Source organism: Silene latifolia, chromosome 1 (genome assembly GCF_048544455.1).
Source record: "Silene latifolia isolate original U9 population chromosome 1, ASM4854445v1, whole genome shotgun sequence".
Classification (NCBI taxonomy): domain Eukaryota; kingdom Viridiplantae; phylum Streptophyta; class Magnoliopsida; order Caryophyllales; family Caryophyllaceae; genus Silene; species Silene latifolia.
In genome coordinates this window covers 185180107-185198659 of record NC_133526.1, presented here as the reverse complement: position 1 = coordinate 185198659, position 18553 = coordinate 185180107, and the positions used below count along the sequence as shown (strand labels likewise).

Here is an 18553-nt window from a genome sequence, read left to right as displayed (position 1 = left end):
TATGCCTTTTTCTATGCATACAGTTGAAATCTTTTTGAGACTCAATAAGGTTTCAATATATTATTCTTTTGTATTCACTCTAGTTACTTAATAATCTTCCAGAAACGGACAAGGACTTTACCACTCTTCAAAGCCGTGATTGCTGGCGGAAGTTATCTCGTTACAGCAGCATGAGCTACTTCAGCTGAGCTGATCAAGAAGATTTTTGTGAAGAGATTGATGCTAGATGTTATGGAATGGTAACTCAGAATTAGATTGATGCTATCTGACTTCTAAGTCCTGATGAAAGAAGTATTCCAGGAAATACAATTGCGGTTCAAGCAGACATGCCATTCGGTGGTCTTACATCATTTGGGACGGCCTTTCTGTCCAAATTTGAGTGTTCTCAGATGCCACACCCTGTGAGTTTTTTTCTGGAGGTTGAGAGCTCAAACTAATATTCTTCATTTTCTCTTAATTGAGAACGCAATAAATTCTCTATTTCTTCTGCTTTTTAAAGCTTCTGGAGCATATTACATTGGTGGATACTCCTGGTGTCTTTGTCGGAGAGAAACAAATAACACAGAGGGAGTTACGACTTCACCGGGTAACGTCCTGGTTTGCTGCCAAATGTGACCTTATCCTGCTCCTGTTTGATCCTCATAAGCTTGACGTCAGTGATGAATTTAAGCGGGTAATATCATATTTACGTGGTCACGATGACAAGATACGGGTTGTTTTGAACAAGGCAGATCAGGTTGATACTCAGCAGGCAAATCTAATAAATTGCAGCAATTTCTGGCTTATTGCTTTTTTTTTTTTTTTTTTTTTTTTTTTTTCAGTTGCTTAGCAAATGGAACAGCTTATTGTTCTTTCTGGTTGATTCAGTTGATGAGAATCTATGGAGCTTTGATGTGGTCACTTAGCAAAGTTCTAAATATCCCCGAGGTCACCCGAGTTTACGTTGGGTAAGAACTGACTGTAGCTTGACAAACTTTTGAATTCATTAACCTGTGCAACTTTCAAGGCTCAATGAGGCCTTATCAAAAACAAAGACATTCATATATATGGCGTTGATTTTTTGTATTGTGCTTGTTTTTTGTAAAGGTTATTAGCTCAATGGTAGAGCGATGTGCTTATTTTGCACAAAGGTATGGGTTCGAATCCCATATAACCTAATAAATAAAAAATCCCGTGATTTTAGGATAGCTGTCAGGTGTACATGCATGAAATAAGTTTTATATGTGCATGAAATAAGGTTCTATGTGCATGAAAAAGTTCTTATTATGATACTAATTACTGTTGGTTAAGGAAATTAATTTTACATGGCCGTGAAATAAGATTATAAGTGCATGAAATAAGGTTCTATATGCATGAAATAAGGTTTTATGTGCATTAAAAAGTTCTTCAGTTGCACTAGTTGGTTATATTATGTTACTAATTATTGTTGGTAACGGACATTAATTTTCATTATATGTGCATGAAATAAGGTTCTATGTGCATGAAATAAGGTTCTATGTGCATGAAAAAGTTCTTATTATGATACTAATTACAATTGGTTAGGGACATTAATTTTAATGGGTATGAAATAAGATTATAAGTGTATGAAATAAGGTTCTATATGCATGAAATAAGGTTCTATGTGCATTAAAAAGTTCTTCAGTTGCACCAGTTGGTTATATTATATTACTAATTACTGTTGGGTAAGGACATTAATTTTGATTATATGTGCATGAAATAAGGTTCTATGTGCATGAAACAAGGAAAATGTCTGTGAAGGAGATTTAATATATTTATCGGCCTTTTCAAGGCATTTTAGGCTTATGCATAGAAACTACCAGTCCTTGGCAATTACAATGTAAAAGAATGTAAAAGAAACACCGGTATTTGCTAGCCAATGTGGGAATTGAACCCACATCTTGTGCACTGCACAATGCTCTCCCGTTTGAGCTAATTGGCTCTCGAAATAAGTAAAATGTGCATCCTGTTTTGCAGCCTGGTAACTTCATAGTAAAATAGGACTTTTTTTTTTTTTTTTTTTTTTTTAATACTGTGGTTGGGGTTATACAACTGGGTTTAGGGACAATAATCAAAAGTTGATCTTATCACCAACTAGATACAATAGTGGTACTCCGCATCAATTTAAAAATACGGAGTAGCCTGATCCGCATGCTGCCCAACTGCTGAAGCAGTAGCCTTCCTACTGTAAGTTGATTTCAATTCAGCTGATGCCAATGGTATGTTCTCATTTATCTTCTGCAATCTTGACCCGGTTTCATCTATTTCAACAGCCAGAGACTTCGACTTCTCCAGGGTTTTCCTTAGACACTGCCTAGCGGCTAAGAGCTTACGGACGACTTTACTTTTGAAAAAATCAAACGACATTTGAAGAACTATGTGATACCATTGAACTAACAATGTCATTGTTGCAACAAGAAACGTCAAAAATTAAATAACTAACAATAAAACCATATCAGAAAATTATTACATAGATAAAACCCAAATTTTGATGCGCATAACAACAATTTTAATGCACACAAACAGAAATTACATGCACCTAACAAACTGAATAACAGACAAGGAGAGGTCTAACTTTTTTGTGAGGGAGATTTTGATTATTTGGAGCACTAGGATTTGAACTTTTGAAGTGAGGGAATATGACTATGATGTTCCAAGTTCAGTTCATCATCAATTCTTTTATGGTTGAAGGATGTGTGCGGTCTACAAACTGAATAACAGACAAGGAGAGGTCAAATGTATAGAAGCTTTTCAACGAGACAGCGCTGATTTAAACTCGGTAAATTAGACACTGGATGAAATAAGCGCATTAAGTTTTCACATGCTGATAGAAATTTGGTTTTATTCAAGTTCAAAGAATGAAAAAAGAAGCTGATCACATGCATGTTGGCCATAGCAAAACAAGTAAAAAGAAATATAAAAGTAATCATATCATATAGCACATACCCATTACCCATAGAGGAGAACACGTAGTTTGCTCCGCAGATTGCTATGAAGGAAATATACTGTAGCCACTGAAGGAAAAGGGCAGTTAAGACACCAAACATATTCCTGCACGCTGACAAAAAAAAAGAAAAAGCAAAGTCAATAATTCAGATCGATTTGTTGTTCCCATTAGGTTGTTAGTAGTAAGTACCTCACTTATAGATAAGAGAACGACTGTTGTCAACATTTTTTGCATGACACGGTCTTACAATAATTGCACGACTTCAATATCATTAATAATCTCGGGTGGATAAGAGAATACATTAACAATAAAGCCCTGGTTCCAGATGACGGGTTGACAAACATGATACGAAAAAAAGCGCGAAAGTGGCAAGTAAAACCCTTTTACTTTATCTAATTGTGAGATTAAACCTTTAAGTTTTAAATGGAGTAATTAACCTTCTTAAGTTTAACACAAAGTGAAATCGAAAGTCACTACAGCTTTAGTTACTGGATACATGGAAATTCTCAAATAATATGTGGACTTTCTCATTTGATTCTTGGTGATAAAGTACAAATGGCGAAGAACTTAAGATTTTACCTGGGGAGGGATATGAGATGGAAAATCACTTCTGTTTGGCAGCCATAGTTCTTTGAACAGTGGAAACTCCATCGACAAACTTGGTACGGAATATGACATTTGCATGATAGTCTTTATAATCGTCAAACTTGATTTGACGATTATAAAGACTATCAATTTTCAATGATTTTAGGTAATTTCTGAATTTTTGCAACCCTAATTTCTCAATTTCCCCAATGTAATTCACGAAACCATAACTTCACAAGCATAATTCATCAATTTCTAAAGGTAATCGATGAATCAAAAAATTAATCAAAACCTAATTTCACGAACAATCTAACACGATATTCAAACCCTAAATTTAACTAATTTAATCGACGAATTAAAAAATTACATAAAGATCAAAATATAAACCCTAATTTAACAAAAAATAATCAGCAATTTCGGAATTTTACCTCGAATAAACAGGTTCCATTGATTAAAGCAGCGTCGAATAAGTAGATGGTTGCCGAGATTGATGGTTCAGTATGTGACGATCGATCGTAGAGAAAGAAACATCTAGCATCGTCGAAGATGTTGACAGTCGAAGAGAGAGAGAGAGAAAGAAAGATGAGAGAGAACGAAAAATATGAAAATGACAGAGATTGGAAGCTTTTGGGGGAAGGACGTTTGATTTTCTCAAATTCTATTTTTATCGCTGTACACAGTCCTCCCTATATTATTAGATACAATAGTGGTTCTCATGGTTCTCATTATACTAGTGGTTCTCACCGGATCCCGACCCTTGACATATATCCGCTCACTTTTTCTTATCTTCTTTCTTTGATTTTCTTCTCTCTCTTAAATATTCTTTTTTTAATAGACATTTTAACCTTTTTTTCTATAATAAAACTGAAGTCGATTAATTATCGAGTTGAAAACCCGAATAAATTACGAAAATAGATTTTAATGTAAAAAATGAGTGGAGTATGTTAAAGTAAGAGAGATAAAAGATGAAAGAGAGTGATGAGGAATAAATGTAAATTATTGTTGGAGGAGTAAAATTGAAAAGTTGAGGAATAATGAGGTGGATGAGTAAGAAGTGATAAGAGAGAGTGAGATGAGGAAGAGAAGTGATCATTGTTGGAGATGGTCTAAGTGGAGAAATTGGATCTACACATGCCTATCTACAGCATCTATTTCTATCCTCATCAATGGTACCCCCACCAGACCTTTTAAAATGGAGAGAGGTCCCAGGAAAGGTGAGATGGGATCCCATCTCACCTTTCCTCTTCTTGTTAGTGACGGAGGCTTCCAATCAGGCTATGCTTAAGGGCATTCATTTGGGACTCATTCAAGGTTTGGAAGTGGGTAAGGACAAGGTTGTGTTAAGCCACCTACAATTTGTAGATGATACTCTTATATTTTGTCCGGCTAAATCTCAAGTCCTGACAAATATCGGGAGATTGCTTGATAATTTTCAGCGTGCTTCAGGCCTGACTATAAACTTTAAGAAATTTGCTCTTCTGGTAATGGGTAAGAGTCTGCACTGGGGTGAAACAAATGCACGAAAAATGGGTTGTCAGCTATTGCATTTACCTATCGAGTATTTGGGTATTCCTTTGGGATAACTCAAATAAACTTTCGGTTTGGGATTCAGTGGTGCAGAGAATAAAAAGCAGGCTTGCTTCTTGGAAGGTTGGGTTAGTCTCAAAAGCTGGTAGAGTGGTTCTTATTAAATCTGTCTTGAACTCGCTGCCTCTTTTTTATGTCCATGTTTAGGATGCCTAAAGGAGTAATGAAAAAGATCATCGGACTTCAAAGAAGGTTTTACTGGGGAAGAAGAATGAGAGGAATGTTATCCCATCGATTAATTGGAAAACTATCCAAATGCCGAAGATGATGGGTGGTTTATACGTGGGCGATTTACAGATAAAAAATGCCAGCATGCTCTTTAAATGGTGGTGGCATTTTTCAATGGAGCATGAGGCGCTTTGGAAAAGAATTATTTGCTCAATACATGATCTTAACCCTGACGGAGTGTTTAAGAGTGAAGACAAAGTGGCCAAGTTTGGTTTATGGAAGTCGATTTGTTCTATTAGTACTTGGGATATACACATTGCAGAAGTCACAAAGCAAGGTATGAAGATACAGATTGGAAATGGAACTAAAATTAGCTTTTGGGAAAATCTCTGGATTGGACATATAACTCTCAAAGAAGGGTTTCCCAGGCTATTTAGTGTGTCAATCCAGAAAAATAAGTGTGTGGCTGACATGGGGGTTTGGCAAGGCGACAATTGGGTGTGGCAACTTCAGTGGAAGAGAAGACTATTTCAATGGGAACTATTACTAGTCGACCAATCGAACTTGCTAATCGAGGGTTTCACACCTCTACGAGAAAAAGATGATTGTCATATTTGGCCTTTTGATAAAACTAGATGTTACACAACTAAAACTTTTGTCAACGCCTTCTATAAATTAAAATATACTGATTTAGATCGGAAGCATTGGTTCAACCAAGTTTGGAAAGGACTTGCACCGCCAAGGTATGAAATACTTCTTTGGGCAATACTTTGGAAAAGGGTGAATACAAAGAATAGGGTATTGAAGTGGAAGGAGATGTCTTGGGAGGAGTTGAGAATCTTGAGATGTATCTTTTGTCGTGAAGAGTTGAAAACTTTGAGTCATTTATTTTTGCACTGTAAATTCTCTTGGCAGCTATGGACGGGTATTTGTGATGCTTGGGATACGACATGGGTTTGTCCCTTGGAGGTGGACGATGCCTTTCTGATGTGGTATGACTCTCATTTTGTTGGGTTTGAAAGACGACTTTGGGAAGTATTTTTCATTGCTACAGTTACTCTTATTTGGGAATTGAGGAATGAAGTCATCTTTGAGAACAAGTCACCCAATTGGACGTGTTTAGTAGATCAAGTATTCTTGAGGGTTGGATTGTGGGGCAAAGCATGGAAAAAAAATCTACCTTACACCCTAGAAGAATGGTTGAATAACTGGAAAGCAATGAGATCGTGGAAGGAGAAGAGGTTAGTGCAGCGAACGACTCTTCGTCTTGAAAGCTGAATGTTTTTAATGTCACCATGTTTTGTGTTGTGTTCTCTGTTTTGGTGATTATGTCCTTTGTGGCTTCTTGTTCTATTGGATTCTAGATCTCGTTGGGACTCTACTCACTGTATGTCTCTGGATTATCCCGTCTTATTAATAAAAAAAAAATCGTGGAGTTTCTTCACCGGAAGTGACTACAGTTGTTTCTCATGACATGATAAATGTTACTAATCAAACAATTAAATCGACCATTTGTGTTCACCCCATCATCTTTATTTCCAATTTGCACCAACCAAACGCGGCCTTTAGAGAAGTAACCCTCAGATACACCATGAAAGCTTGGGAAATTCTAGAAGCAAAAATATGTTTATGGACGAACAATTACATGTACGAAAGCCTGGGAAAAAAGGCTCACTCTATATTCCTTGAACAATAATATAGGGATATATATTCAAGCCCAAGTTACTAAACCTTTATTCAGAACATTATTATAAGGGAGTATTACTTCTCAATCGCGATACTCGTCCATAAACTTCTGATGGAAGGCCGTCAGTCGATCAACAATGGCAGGGATTTTATCCTCTTGTGGCAGAATGGTACACCTGATGTGCCAAGTCCCGGGAACCTTCAAAAAAAAAAACATGCGAGGAATAAGCAACCAGGTTTAATAGAAATGAAAAGAGATGCATTAACCAGGTACTCTAAACCCTAAAGCCTAAACTTCAAATTATGGTCAACACGTTCGTTTCATAAAAGTTCCGAGGATCATTAGATTCACCACGGCCACATTGTACATGTCATGTGGGTGGGTCAATTTACTCGCGTCTCCTGTCTATGACAAAGTAAAGAGTACGCAGATTTCATATGTCCATTGAGTGGTGATTCCAACATGAGCCACAATGAAAATTGCATATTGAATCGAGACATTGCACTACAAAATGCTCAGAGGCTCACCTGTCCAAAACCAGAACCGGGAACCACAACAATTCCAGTTTGTTCGAGTAAGTTGCGAGCATAGAAGGCATCAGGGGCAGTGGGCACTGCTTCAGCAGCTTCTATTGCTTTCTTTGGAAGATTGATTCGAGGGAATAGGTACATGGCACCCTCCGCTTTGTTGCATGTCACGCCTTCTAAACTGTTGAATGCATCTTCTAGCGTCTACCAATAAATCGAATGGAATGAGAAGTTTCAAATAACGTCTAATACCCGGCAAACTAGTTACTCAGTTACACATACAACAACAATAGCCACCAACAATAGATAAGGAACTCTACAGTGATCCTCTGAACCTGATATTGACAGATAAAATTCTGGAATGTAAAATTTTAGGACCCTATGGATCCAAGTCAACTGTGGGTTTGGATATCACCTTTGAGATTCAGAAACACAAAAATATGCAAAAAAAAAAAAAAAAAGGACCCAGGTAGGTAATAGGCCTATACTAGCGGATCCAGGATGGATCTAATCAGGATACAAGTTGGACTTCACGGCAGTGAATATCCAACATGATCCCGTCTACATCCGACCCGCAATCCCTATCACCAGTTCACTGAAAGGTCAAATAAAATAAAATTCTAGATGAGCAGGACTAGCACATGTAAAGCGCCCCTTTATTAATCAGTTGCCTGACTGCCTCAAAAAATGTGAATCTGACTATTTAAGATACCTTTGCACGACTGGCCAAAGATGAAAGAATACCCTCCTTCTCAGCAGAATAAGATTCATAAGACTCGTCCCCAACCTAGAAAAAGGACAATGCAATGTTAGTTTTTGAAGCCAGATCAGCAAGTTAAGCAGTTCCATAGCTTGAACAGCATGAACTAAATGATGCGTTCAATTATACTCCCTCTAGCACGAACTAACAAGCTATCGAGTAGAATCATAAATATCTATCGTTTAGCGAAAATAATTCAAGCTTTCACTTCAATACCTTGTCAAGATCAGTAAATAAACAAAAGTACCAATCTCAACCAACAGCCAGAAATTCCAATGTATTTTCCCATCTCTCCATGATTAGAAAGAGGAAAATACATTCTTTTTCCCTTGTAATTTTTTTTGAACATAGATTAAAAAGGATCAAGCAATTATAACACTCAATAGATCCCTGCCGAAAGGTATCCATAGAATTAGGCTGCAGATAATCAAATGGAAGAACGAGTTACCTTTGGCGGACTCATAACAAGACTAGCAAGGATTTGACCGGTAATATTAGAACACAGATTGACAGAGGCAACTTTATAGAGTTGTTCCCTTATCTCGGTACTAAATCCAGTTACTTCCATGTAACCTCCTCTTTTGCCGCATTCTCCATAATATCCTAGAATCATAATTAAAAAATAATTCAACTAGTTAATTTTGAAAACAAGTTTTGTTGTGAAACTCGAAAATCAAAACCAGAATAATCAAGCTGCAAGCTACCTTTAGACACAGATTGAAATGAGACCAAGGAGATGTCGTTCTCCCCAAATCCATTTGAACGTGCAATCTTCTTGAAGGAGTGAAATTGCTTGTCTGGGACATACACATTTTCTTGATATACCTGTTTCACAAAGAATATCGCCATAACCTCATGAGTGGTTGAGTGCATAAGAGATTGTTTGATGTCTAAGTATCCACCCATAAGACGTAGAAGTACTGCAAACCCCCCAGCGACTAGATTGAGTAGATTCTAATTAACAACCTACCAAGGATCTATATAATACCAGATATTGACTATATAAGCAAATTTTACCTCATCTGCCAAAAGGACGAGACCCTCTTTCTTGCAAAATTCAACAATTTGCTGCTGGTTTTCTTCAGCAAGAACCTGAAAATGGAAATTTTAGAAAAGTCGCAAGACAATTGATAAACACAACACTCACCCCCATGACCCCATCCCCCAGTCCAAACATGAAAGACAAATTATGCCCTGTACCTGCCCAGTCGGGTTGCCAGGGTTTATCACAACCAAGGCCCGAACAGTTATACCCTTAGATCTGGCAGTATCCAGTTGTTTCTTCAGATCTGAAATCTCCAAACCCCATCCGGTCGCTTCATCCAAATAGTATGGAACCTATTCGTGCCAAGAAAGACGGTCACCCATTAAACATAAATTATTACAGTTCAAGTCGAAAGCTCTCAATATGGCCCACATTGATTGCGGACATACCAATGTTCCACCATGGAGAGCAATTGAAGCAGAATACAGGGGATACTGTGGAATAGGGCATAAAATTCCATCTTCCTCTGATCTTAGAAGTAATTGCATCATCATGTGGACCTAAATAAAAAAAAATGTGAAGATAAAATCCACCATTATACTTTAAGCTATGTAATCAGAATCAGATAACTCACAATAAAAGGTTCCTTACCCCAGGGCTCGCCCCATCTGTCAAGAAAATGTCGTTTGCATTTGCCGGGAAACCATCACGCGCTTCAATTCCAGCGGCAATTGTTTCACGCAGACCCTTGATACCCTGAAATATTGATCAAACCAAAATAACAAAAAATATTATACATTTATATCATATGGTCATGTATGGAGCATTAAAATCTTCGGTAAGCTGGCACGGACCATGGTGTTAAACATTGGCTACATTTCTGATTCCACAAATGCACCCAATACCACCTCAACTTCAGTCACGGTAACTTCAAACATTTTACAAAGCAGTCTGACACAGTTTCAAATTTCAAGGCCCAGATTTGAAAGCATGGCATGGATATATATGATATAAGTAAAACTTATAGAGAAACCGGCTACAAATTGGATGAAACAAAAAAGGAAGTCCATCTGTACAACTTATACACTCCCTCCATCCCATTTACATAGCCCGTGTTTATGGGTAAAAGTGGGAAACAAAATGAAATGAAATGAGAAGTCTTTTTCCTATTGCTCTATGTGGGAGGGGGGTCCACACCATTTCCAGCATGTACAAGGACCTCATGCAAATCACACTGAACAAAATTAGATCATGTTTATCACCTGGCTGTGACTATACGCACCAGTAGCTCTTCCAGGAATTTGATCCAGAATTTGCCAAGCTCTTTCTATAGAATCAGCGCTGCAGTAAATGGCAGAAAAGAGGAATAAGAGTACTGCTGTACTGGTAGTCTGGTACACAAAGTGGAAGAACATCGTCTCTTTTTCTCATCATTATGGCTTAATTTCCCAAACAATTCTAATACAAATTGATTACGTGTGCACTTTTTCGACAAAAGAAGTATTCGGTATGAGAAGCTCACTCACGACTAGTAGAACAGGAGAACACAAGAGAGAAAAATGATCAAACTTAGATTACACGCAGAATACCTGAACAGTCCTTGTGTTTCACTCTTGTCTAATATGGTTGGATGGTCACAAAGAGCAAGGACCTAGCGCATATCAAATCATAATATTAATACTACGATGTTCTACTTTCATTTTGTGCTGGTGACCATCTAATCGAGAAAACTAACCTCACGGAAGAACGTGATTGGGTGCTGACCAAGAGATTGAGGATTTCCAATGTTACAGTAAAGTATCTGTGCAGGTCAAAAGAAACTCAGACTTGAGGCATGACAGTGTGTATAACATACTGACCTTAAAAGTCAAGAAGAAGCCGAGAATTCCAACTTATCATAGATGTAAGATGGTATACAACTCATTATACCATTACCTCAAAAGCTCCCACAAAGATTATTCAGGCTTTCCCAGTCATAAAAAATTTCCATAGATCATTCGATAAATCTAGCCTATAACTCTCGAAGATAGATAGATAGACACCAAAGAGATAAGAACCACGAAAGAAAAAAAAAAGAACTACACCTCATCAAAGGGGAGAGTCTCTGGCTGCTTCTTCAACTGTTCTTGCAATTTCTGTGATAAAAAAAACGTGACAGTGCTCTTAGACGAATAACTAAAATTGGCCCAATCTACATGATCCATTCAAGTGACTTAGTGCCTGATTTAGTTTGACGACAGTTCGTCAGAAAAACAAATCATCGCTACTTCTGAGCACGAAGTGCACGACACATAGTAGCAAAGCTAGCTCAATTAACTTGTCACTCTCATCAATTACACCAACAGTCTTCTGGCAAGACTGATTGTAGCTAATTTGTACTATAGCTTATTCCAACATATTCAAACAGCTAAAATCTATTTCTTTAACAGTAATCTAACACTAAATTTTAGCAAAAAGGTGATTTCAATCGGCTAGCGTAACCAGAACAACAATAGACTTCATACCTCTGCCTGAGTAACAATCTCACCACGAACAGCATATTCACATTTCAACACCTGGAGATAAGATCATAGCTGAAGTAAGAAACTTGTCCATTACATAAAACAGATGAGCTTCATCGCAACAAAAGGCTCTACAGTTCTCACAAACTAAATACAACACTCTCCCCCATTAAAGTTCCACATCACATACTCCATCCCCCAGTCATTTGTCTACCTTTTGCATTTTTTGCGAGGAATATTTTAATCAAAGGTTAACGAATAGTTTTCAACCATCAAACTAATAAAACACTCTCTTCCACTAAAGGTACACATCAAATACTCCCGCCGTCCACTTTAATCGAAGTTAAACGAATGATTGAGACGGAATTTATACACAAGGACATGATCAAACACCAAAAAAATCACAGAATTATATACAAACCCACATTCAAATCAAATACAGTACCAAATTGAAAACCCTAACTACCCATCAATCAAAATGCAACAAAAACCAAATTCAACAACTACCCATCAAACAAACTAACTCAAAACTCAAAACCCAAATCCCAAAATGCATACACAATCAATTAAACAACAACCAACCAATCAAAAATCAAAAAAATTAGACCTTTGGATTGATAGTTTGAAGAGTAACATGATGTGAAGACCCATTTGAGTGATCCATTGAAGTGGAAAAGGGTGAAGATAAGAAAAGGGATTGAGAAGAAGCAAGAAGGCTATGATTTTGATGATGATACTGTGAAGAAATACAGGAAATGTTTCGTCTTTTGATGAGATGTTTAGCAGTTTCAGCTACGAATCTCCGCATTGTTAGTGATTCAATCCACAGTTTTATGGTGTGTTGTTAATGTTGATTTATGACAAAAGTCAGCAACTTTCTGTCTCTTTTTACGCAAGAAACATAAAACTATGGAATTTGTCAAGAGTCAAGACATTGGTGTTCAACTTTGACAAAGATGTGTGGGATTAATTTGACTACTAGTTGTTGAAATAATGAAATTCAACTCACATGAAAGATTTGGGAATTTTGTGAGAACCCGGTTTGTCCTTTCGGAAACGTTCAATAAATTTGGAACGATACAGGGAAGTAGTAACCCGGTTTTGTGGGGCTCGAGAGTAGTTGAACCACATTTTTCGGCCCAGTGGATTGGGAGCAAGTCCAATATTAGACTGCATAGTCATGGTTTTGGAATGTTGGATACGTTCTTCCATGGCCAGCCCAAGTACTTTGGAGCACTGATTTAGAAGGGTTCCATTGTGATATGGTTAGATCTATCTTGAGGTGATCAAATACGAGATTTGGTTAGATACATGTCGGGTTTATGTTGATTTTTTGGCCCACGAACAAGTAGGTTAATGATCTTGGTACAGGTTAGCTGGTCAGACCTTTGTAAGTTTACGAAAATGCAATATTTGTATTCACTGATAATGCAGTATAACTGTATAAGCATGTTAAATTCAATGGACGAAACAAATCGTGAACATACCTATTCTATCAGAGGCGACCGTGTGAGAGAGTTGCTGACTTAAAACTGATATGTTTTTCTACGAATGTCAAATGAGGTATTTGAATGTGATATGTAGGATAAAGCGATGCGATGATAAATTTGTTATTGATCATGAGCTTTGAAATTATGAAAGTTATAATATTACATTGTAAGTTCGCTCTTTTAACCAAGTGGTGTTAGTCAGGTGGTGCATTGGGTTAAACTCGCTCGCAAATGCGGGAGTTGAGAGGTCCCCAGGGTTCGACTATCACCAAAGCGATGATCACTTGCCATCGCAGCTGCGGAAGAAGTGACTTACATGGTCCATGTGGTGGTGCAGGAATGCATGGGCTGGGGGGACTCAACCCCCTCGTCATAAAAAAAAAAAAAGTTCGCTCTTTTTATTATGAAATATTAGTTAGTGTGGATATTTATTGAGTTTATACCCATTATAATTAGGTTTCTCATTCACCTCTCTTCTATGTACGTACTATATATATACCCCATGAATAATGAATAAGAAGCAACTCTCTTCCCTCTCTCAATCTATTTACTTATTTTCCCTTCAATTTTTCTCTACAATTTATTCTCTATTTCTTATTCTACAACACTTCTTATTTTTTTTTTTAATTATATTTAAAACCTTTTAAAATTTCGATTTTTAATTCTTCCACTCATAATACGTCTTTAAAGAGTGATAATGAAGCTTTTTTCATATTGATGTAAACGGATTAATATAAAATTAATTATTAAGTTTGATGCCATTGGATGATGCAAACTAATGTTGTGGTTTTAATAAGAAAAAGGAAGAAAATGAGGTTTTTTTTTTTTTTTTTTTGATGACGAGGGGGTTGAGTCCCCCGGGTCCATGTATTTCCGCACCACCACATGGACCATGTAGTTCACTTTCTGTGCCGCGAATGCTGATAGCCGTGATCATCGCCCAAATTGGTAGTCGAAACCCTGGGGCTCTCAACTCCTGCATTTCTGCAAGTTTCAAGGTTTAACCCAGCTACCACTGGACTTAACACCACTTGATTAAAGAAAATGAGTTTGATAAATCTTCACACTTTAATTTGGATCAATAATAGGCACTTCACGTTGTTGCTCTTATTTCATCTCAAAAATTAATAATAGTAGTACAAACAATATCCGGATTGAAAAATCAAACATGTTGGATATCAAAATGGTCTATTCAAAGACCAAGAGAATATGGAAAACTAGTAGATGGCAACCAACTACCACCAACAATGAATTTCCCTGGAGTAAATTGTTGAGCTTGAGCATCACTGCTTAGTACCTTAACACCTCTCCATTTGACCCGTCTAGAAGTATCCGAACCCGGTCCACTATTCTTATATTCCGAATATTCCAAGGTATTAAGTGCGAAATTACCTTCCCACTCATGCCACCCTTGTGGGTGTACAATGTCACTTATAGACGATTGCATGATAACTGTCCTAGAGTACTCTTTCCACGGTCGACCCAAATACGTACTAAAGCTGCCCTGAGCAGCCTTCAGGTCCGATGTCGCTCCAATTCGTGATTTTTGGATGACTATCCCGGTGTTTTGGTTAGGATCGGTCCTTGATTGGGCCGTGATCATGTTTTGTTGACCAGGGTTAGGTTTACGGGCATGGATATCACAATCTTGAAATACTACTGCCGCGTTACCAAAGATGAAATCAACTGTGCCAGCGATTAGGCAGTTAATGTAAAATTGACGGTTGTTGTGGACGTAGAGTGTATCTTGGTACGCTAGGATGTCACAATTGTAAAATGCTGAGAGGTCTGACCCAACCCGAAGTGCAACGGCTTGGTGCTTTGATGGACCAGCTGTGTTTTGGAAGGTCAAGTCCCGGGCTAAGAATCCTTCTCCCATGATGGCTGCATTTTTCAATCAAATGGCAAAAATAAGTTCTTTAATATACACAAAATGTGTTTTATTATGATAAAGTTATATTAATCCGTATAAAATACAACTATGTATTGAGATCTCATAGTCATATTCAAGTTTCAAGTCTTGATTAGTATCTCATACACAATTACACACACAAGTTACTTCAAAACGCAAATTTCCCCAAAATTTCATTTTACTTTTATTTGTTTATTTTCCTTTCGAGTTGGAGTCATATCAAGATCTTACATTAATCAACTTCTAGATTGGAATAAAGTTATAAAGCAACCAAATTGATAAAGCATAAGTAAATGGAATAAATAGCTTCAACTTTTTCTTAATTAAGTCGTTGTCTTATACTTTCTTTTTTGTGGAAATTAGGGTACCCAAGAAATCAAGAATCAAATTGTCGGTGATCTTCATCCTTAATGTGTTTGTCCAATCAATTACGAGTGAACCTCGTAAAATTAGGAGGCCGTGATTAAAGCCTAAAGCATGCTTTAATAATACTATAGTAAAAAATTAATTTAAACGATATACAGTCTATAGTAGTTTCACGTGCAACATGTTCCACATGTAAACAAAAATAGTTTATTACTACTATTTAAATAAATAAATTAACAACATTTCCATCGTCAATTATATGTTTTTAAGATAAAGCGTCTTTTATGGCTATGAAAATACGGAGTAACTTTTTTCCGAGCTTGAATAAAGGCGATGTTAGGATTTTACATGTATAATTATTTACGGTTTAGTTCTTAAAATAAACTACAAATAATTGGGCTGACTAGTTAAATGTTGCTGTACAATACTCGTAAAAATTGATTTTGGATAAAATCTTCTTTAAAATTAAACTTAATAGGAGTGTAAGATATGATATATCTTATCTTTGAGTGTAAGCCTTATTTTTCACAAATTATTCAACTATCAGAGTCTCTTTTACCGTATAAATTTTGAAAATAACTACTCGTAATATATAATCAAACTCGAAAACTCTTAAAGCTATATCTACTAGCTAGCTTATATTAGTTATCAAGTTATGGTTGAATTTTAATTAATGTCCAAAATGTCAACAACGGGAATTGAATTAGTACGTACGTAGAACATGCGTGTCATTTTCAAAATGAATAATAATAAACAGCCCAATTATAAGTAGGTTTACAACATTAAAATGACGAACTTTTAAGTGGAGGAAACACAAACACATGTCCTAATCAATTCTCATAATATCAAATTTGTAATAGTGTGCCACCACAATTCACAAAATTATAAAATTGTCTTAAAATAATGTAAGAGAATTATTGGTTAATCATTAATTGCTTACTGTACAAGAATTATTATTTTAAAATAATATAATACTCCGTATGAATGTTTTTATAAGAAATATGATTGTCTATATTATAGTATGACGATTTCACCCAATAGTACGCGAGTTACAGAAGTAATAACATACACTCAATACTCTTACTTAATTTAGTTCAACACAATTTATACATATTTCTACTATATAATTTAATTTAGTCGGTTATGAACACTTCTTACAAATAAAACTGATTGAAAGTAAATCTAACTAACTTTTCTTTTTATAAATATTTATCCATATGGCCATATTTCCTTAAAATGAAGGTAATAGGGATGGTTTTCCTACAATGTAGATCAATGGACATTGGATTAAAATATTTTGTTTACATAATTTGAACATTTTTGAAATATGACTAAGCAATTATTAATCTACTAATTAAATACGTCTTAATCCAACATTAGTTAATGTCAAATCTAGCTAGCAAGATAGTGGGACACACGCTTATATAAATCTTGATCTGCCATGCAAAATACTCCCTCCGTCCCAATTATTTATTTACTTTTTTATTTTTTACAAAAATATTTTAATCAAAAATAAATAAATGATTTGCACAGAAGTAAACGATTAACGAGCATGTATGCGTAATTAAAATACAAAAAAAAAAAAAAAAAAAAAACTAATTTGAAGATATGAGAATAATTACTTACCAACAGTAGCAGAATCATAGGTAGTACTACCATCAATCACATTTTTACTGCCGGTAATAATAGTCTTGGACCGTCCATCTCCAATAAACATAAGATTAGTCTTTTTCTTATCAACTTCCACATTCTCCCTATAAACTCCTGCCTTAATCTTAATCACATACCTCTTCTTACTCTTCACCGGAGCCGCCGCCACGGCCGCTGATATCGTCCGGTGATTCCCGCTACCGTCGGCCGCAACCACCGTGTCCACCTTCACACCACCTTGTTGTAACATCCTTCTATCACCATGTGACATCCACCTAGGCCAATTATTTTCACGTAAACTCTCATTTTTCTTATTATAATTATCAATATTATCATATAATTGTCTCTTATTATTTTTCGTACGTAACATTTGGACCGTTTCGATATCTTCATCGGTTAATTTCTTTAGCATGGCTAAAGCGTTACTACACATTTTTTCGACGTGTTTTTGACCTTGTTCTAACACTAGTCTTACGAGTTTATCCGCATTATTATGCGAAAATCCGTCTAAACAAGTCTCTTGATTAGTAATAGCGGAAGAAATTAATGTCTTCATATCGTCGACATAATCTTCCAATACAAAATTACCGCGGTTAACTTTCTGAAAATTGTTACTACGGTGATATTTTATAAGGTCGTCTAAGGCTTGCCTAAGCTCGTCTAGGGTTTCGTCGATTGTTTCAAGGCAATCATGGAGGGCATTCTTTTCGCGAATGGTTAAATTTTTGCGATTTTTGATGAGTTTTTGGACGGTAAAGTAATTGTGCTCAACAGTGACCGTGGTTAGGTTAAGAGACGCGATAATGACATCTTTGATATTGGTGATCTTCGCGGAAATGTGAGGTGGAGCCGAGGCTATGGCATTGTAGCATAGGTCCGGGTATCGGGTTGTTGAACATGAGGCTTGGAGAATGGTATGGATTGAAAGGGTTTGGGTCGGGTGGTCGGATTTTGCTCCGATTGCGATTGGAAGTAAGGATGATATGAGTAGAATTGAAAAGATAAGGGTTGAGATAAGTTTATTGTGTTTTTCATAGAGTTGTTTCATGTTGTTTTTCTATGAGAAAGGAATGAGAGATGTATTGAAATGTATGTAGTGATAAGTTAGTGATGGGAAGGTCCTTTTTATACAAAAATAATGAAGACATAAAATAGGTACATTTTGCTAGCTAGTATATTTAAGTTTTACATCTAATTAAGGAGCTTTTTTTTTTTTTTTATAATTATTATAAGTGAAATTAAATGTTTGGATTTGAAAGGAGAAAGTATCATTTATTCCGTATTTGTTTTTGTTAGGTGGTCGAACGTATGAAACTCGATTTAGACAAATTTAACAAAGTTAAACGACAACTACAACTAACTAAATAACTTATGGGGCCTTGAAATCCAGT

General features: G+C 36.2%; 3 protein-coding genes and 1 long non-coding RNA gene across 4 annotated transcripts; 2 read left to right on the top strand and 2 right to left on the bottom strand.

Moving 5' to 3' along the window:
- The first annotated feature begins 5371 nt into the window (after positions 1–5371).
- LOC141588747 (uncharacterized) lies at positions 5372–6562 on the top strand. The gene has a single exon (XM_074410175.1). The coding sequence runs from the start codon at positions 5372–5374 to the stop codon at positions 6560–6562; it is 1191 nt and encodes a 396-aa protein (XP_074266276.1).
- A 233-nt stretch (positions 6563–6795) lies between these two features.
- Positions 6796–12735, bottom strand: LOC141613314 (alanine aminotransferase 2-like). The gene is made up of 15 exons (XM_074432049.1): positions 12352–12735; positions 11748–11798; positions 11328–11378; positions 10979–11044; positions 10833–10894; positions 10506–10584; positions 9895–9999; positions 9693–9803; positions 9459–9596; positions 9276–9350; positions 8963–9083; positions 8707–8861; positions 8211–8285; positions 7499–7702; positions 6796–7169 (listed from the first exon to the last, which is right to left on the bottom strand). Exons 1-15 carry the CDS (start codon positions 12550–12552, stop codon positions 7053–7055), a joined length of 1611 nt encoding a protein of 536 aa, XP_074288150.1. The 5' UTR covers positions 12553–12735; the 3' UTR covers positions 6796–7052.
- A 1062-nt stretch (positions 12736–13797) lies between these two features.
- On the top strand, positions 13798–15249 carry LOC141613303 (uncharacterized). The gene is made up of 2 exons (XR_012529239.1): positions 13798–14049; positions 14284–15249. It is a non-coding gene; the product is annotated as an uncharacterized LOC141613303 (long non-coding RNA).
- Positions 14307–18310, bottom strand: LOC141613300 (pectinesterase). The gene is made up of 2 exons (XM_074432037.1): positions 17139–18310; positions 14307–15118 (listed from the first exon to the last, which is right to left on the bottom strand). The coding sequence occupies exons 1-2, from the start codon at positions 18208–18210 to the stop codon at positions 14427–14429; spliced, it is 1764 nt and encodes a 587-aa protein (XP_074288138.1). The 5' UTR covers positions 18211–18310; the 3' UTR covers positions 14307–14426.
- Between the last annotated feature and the right edge of the window lie 243 nt (positions 18311–18553).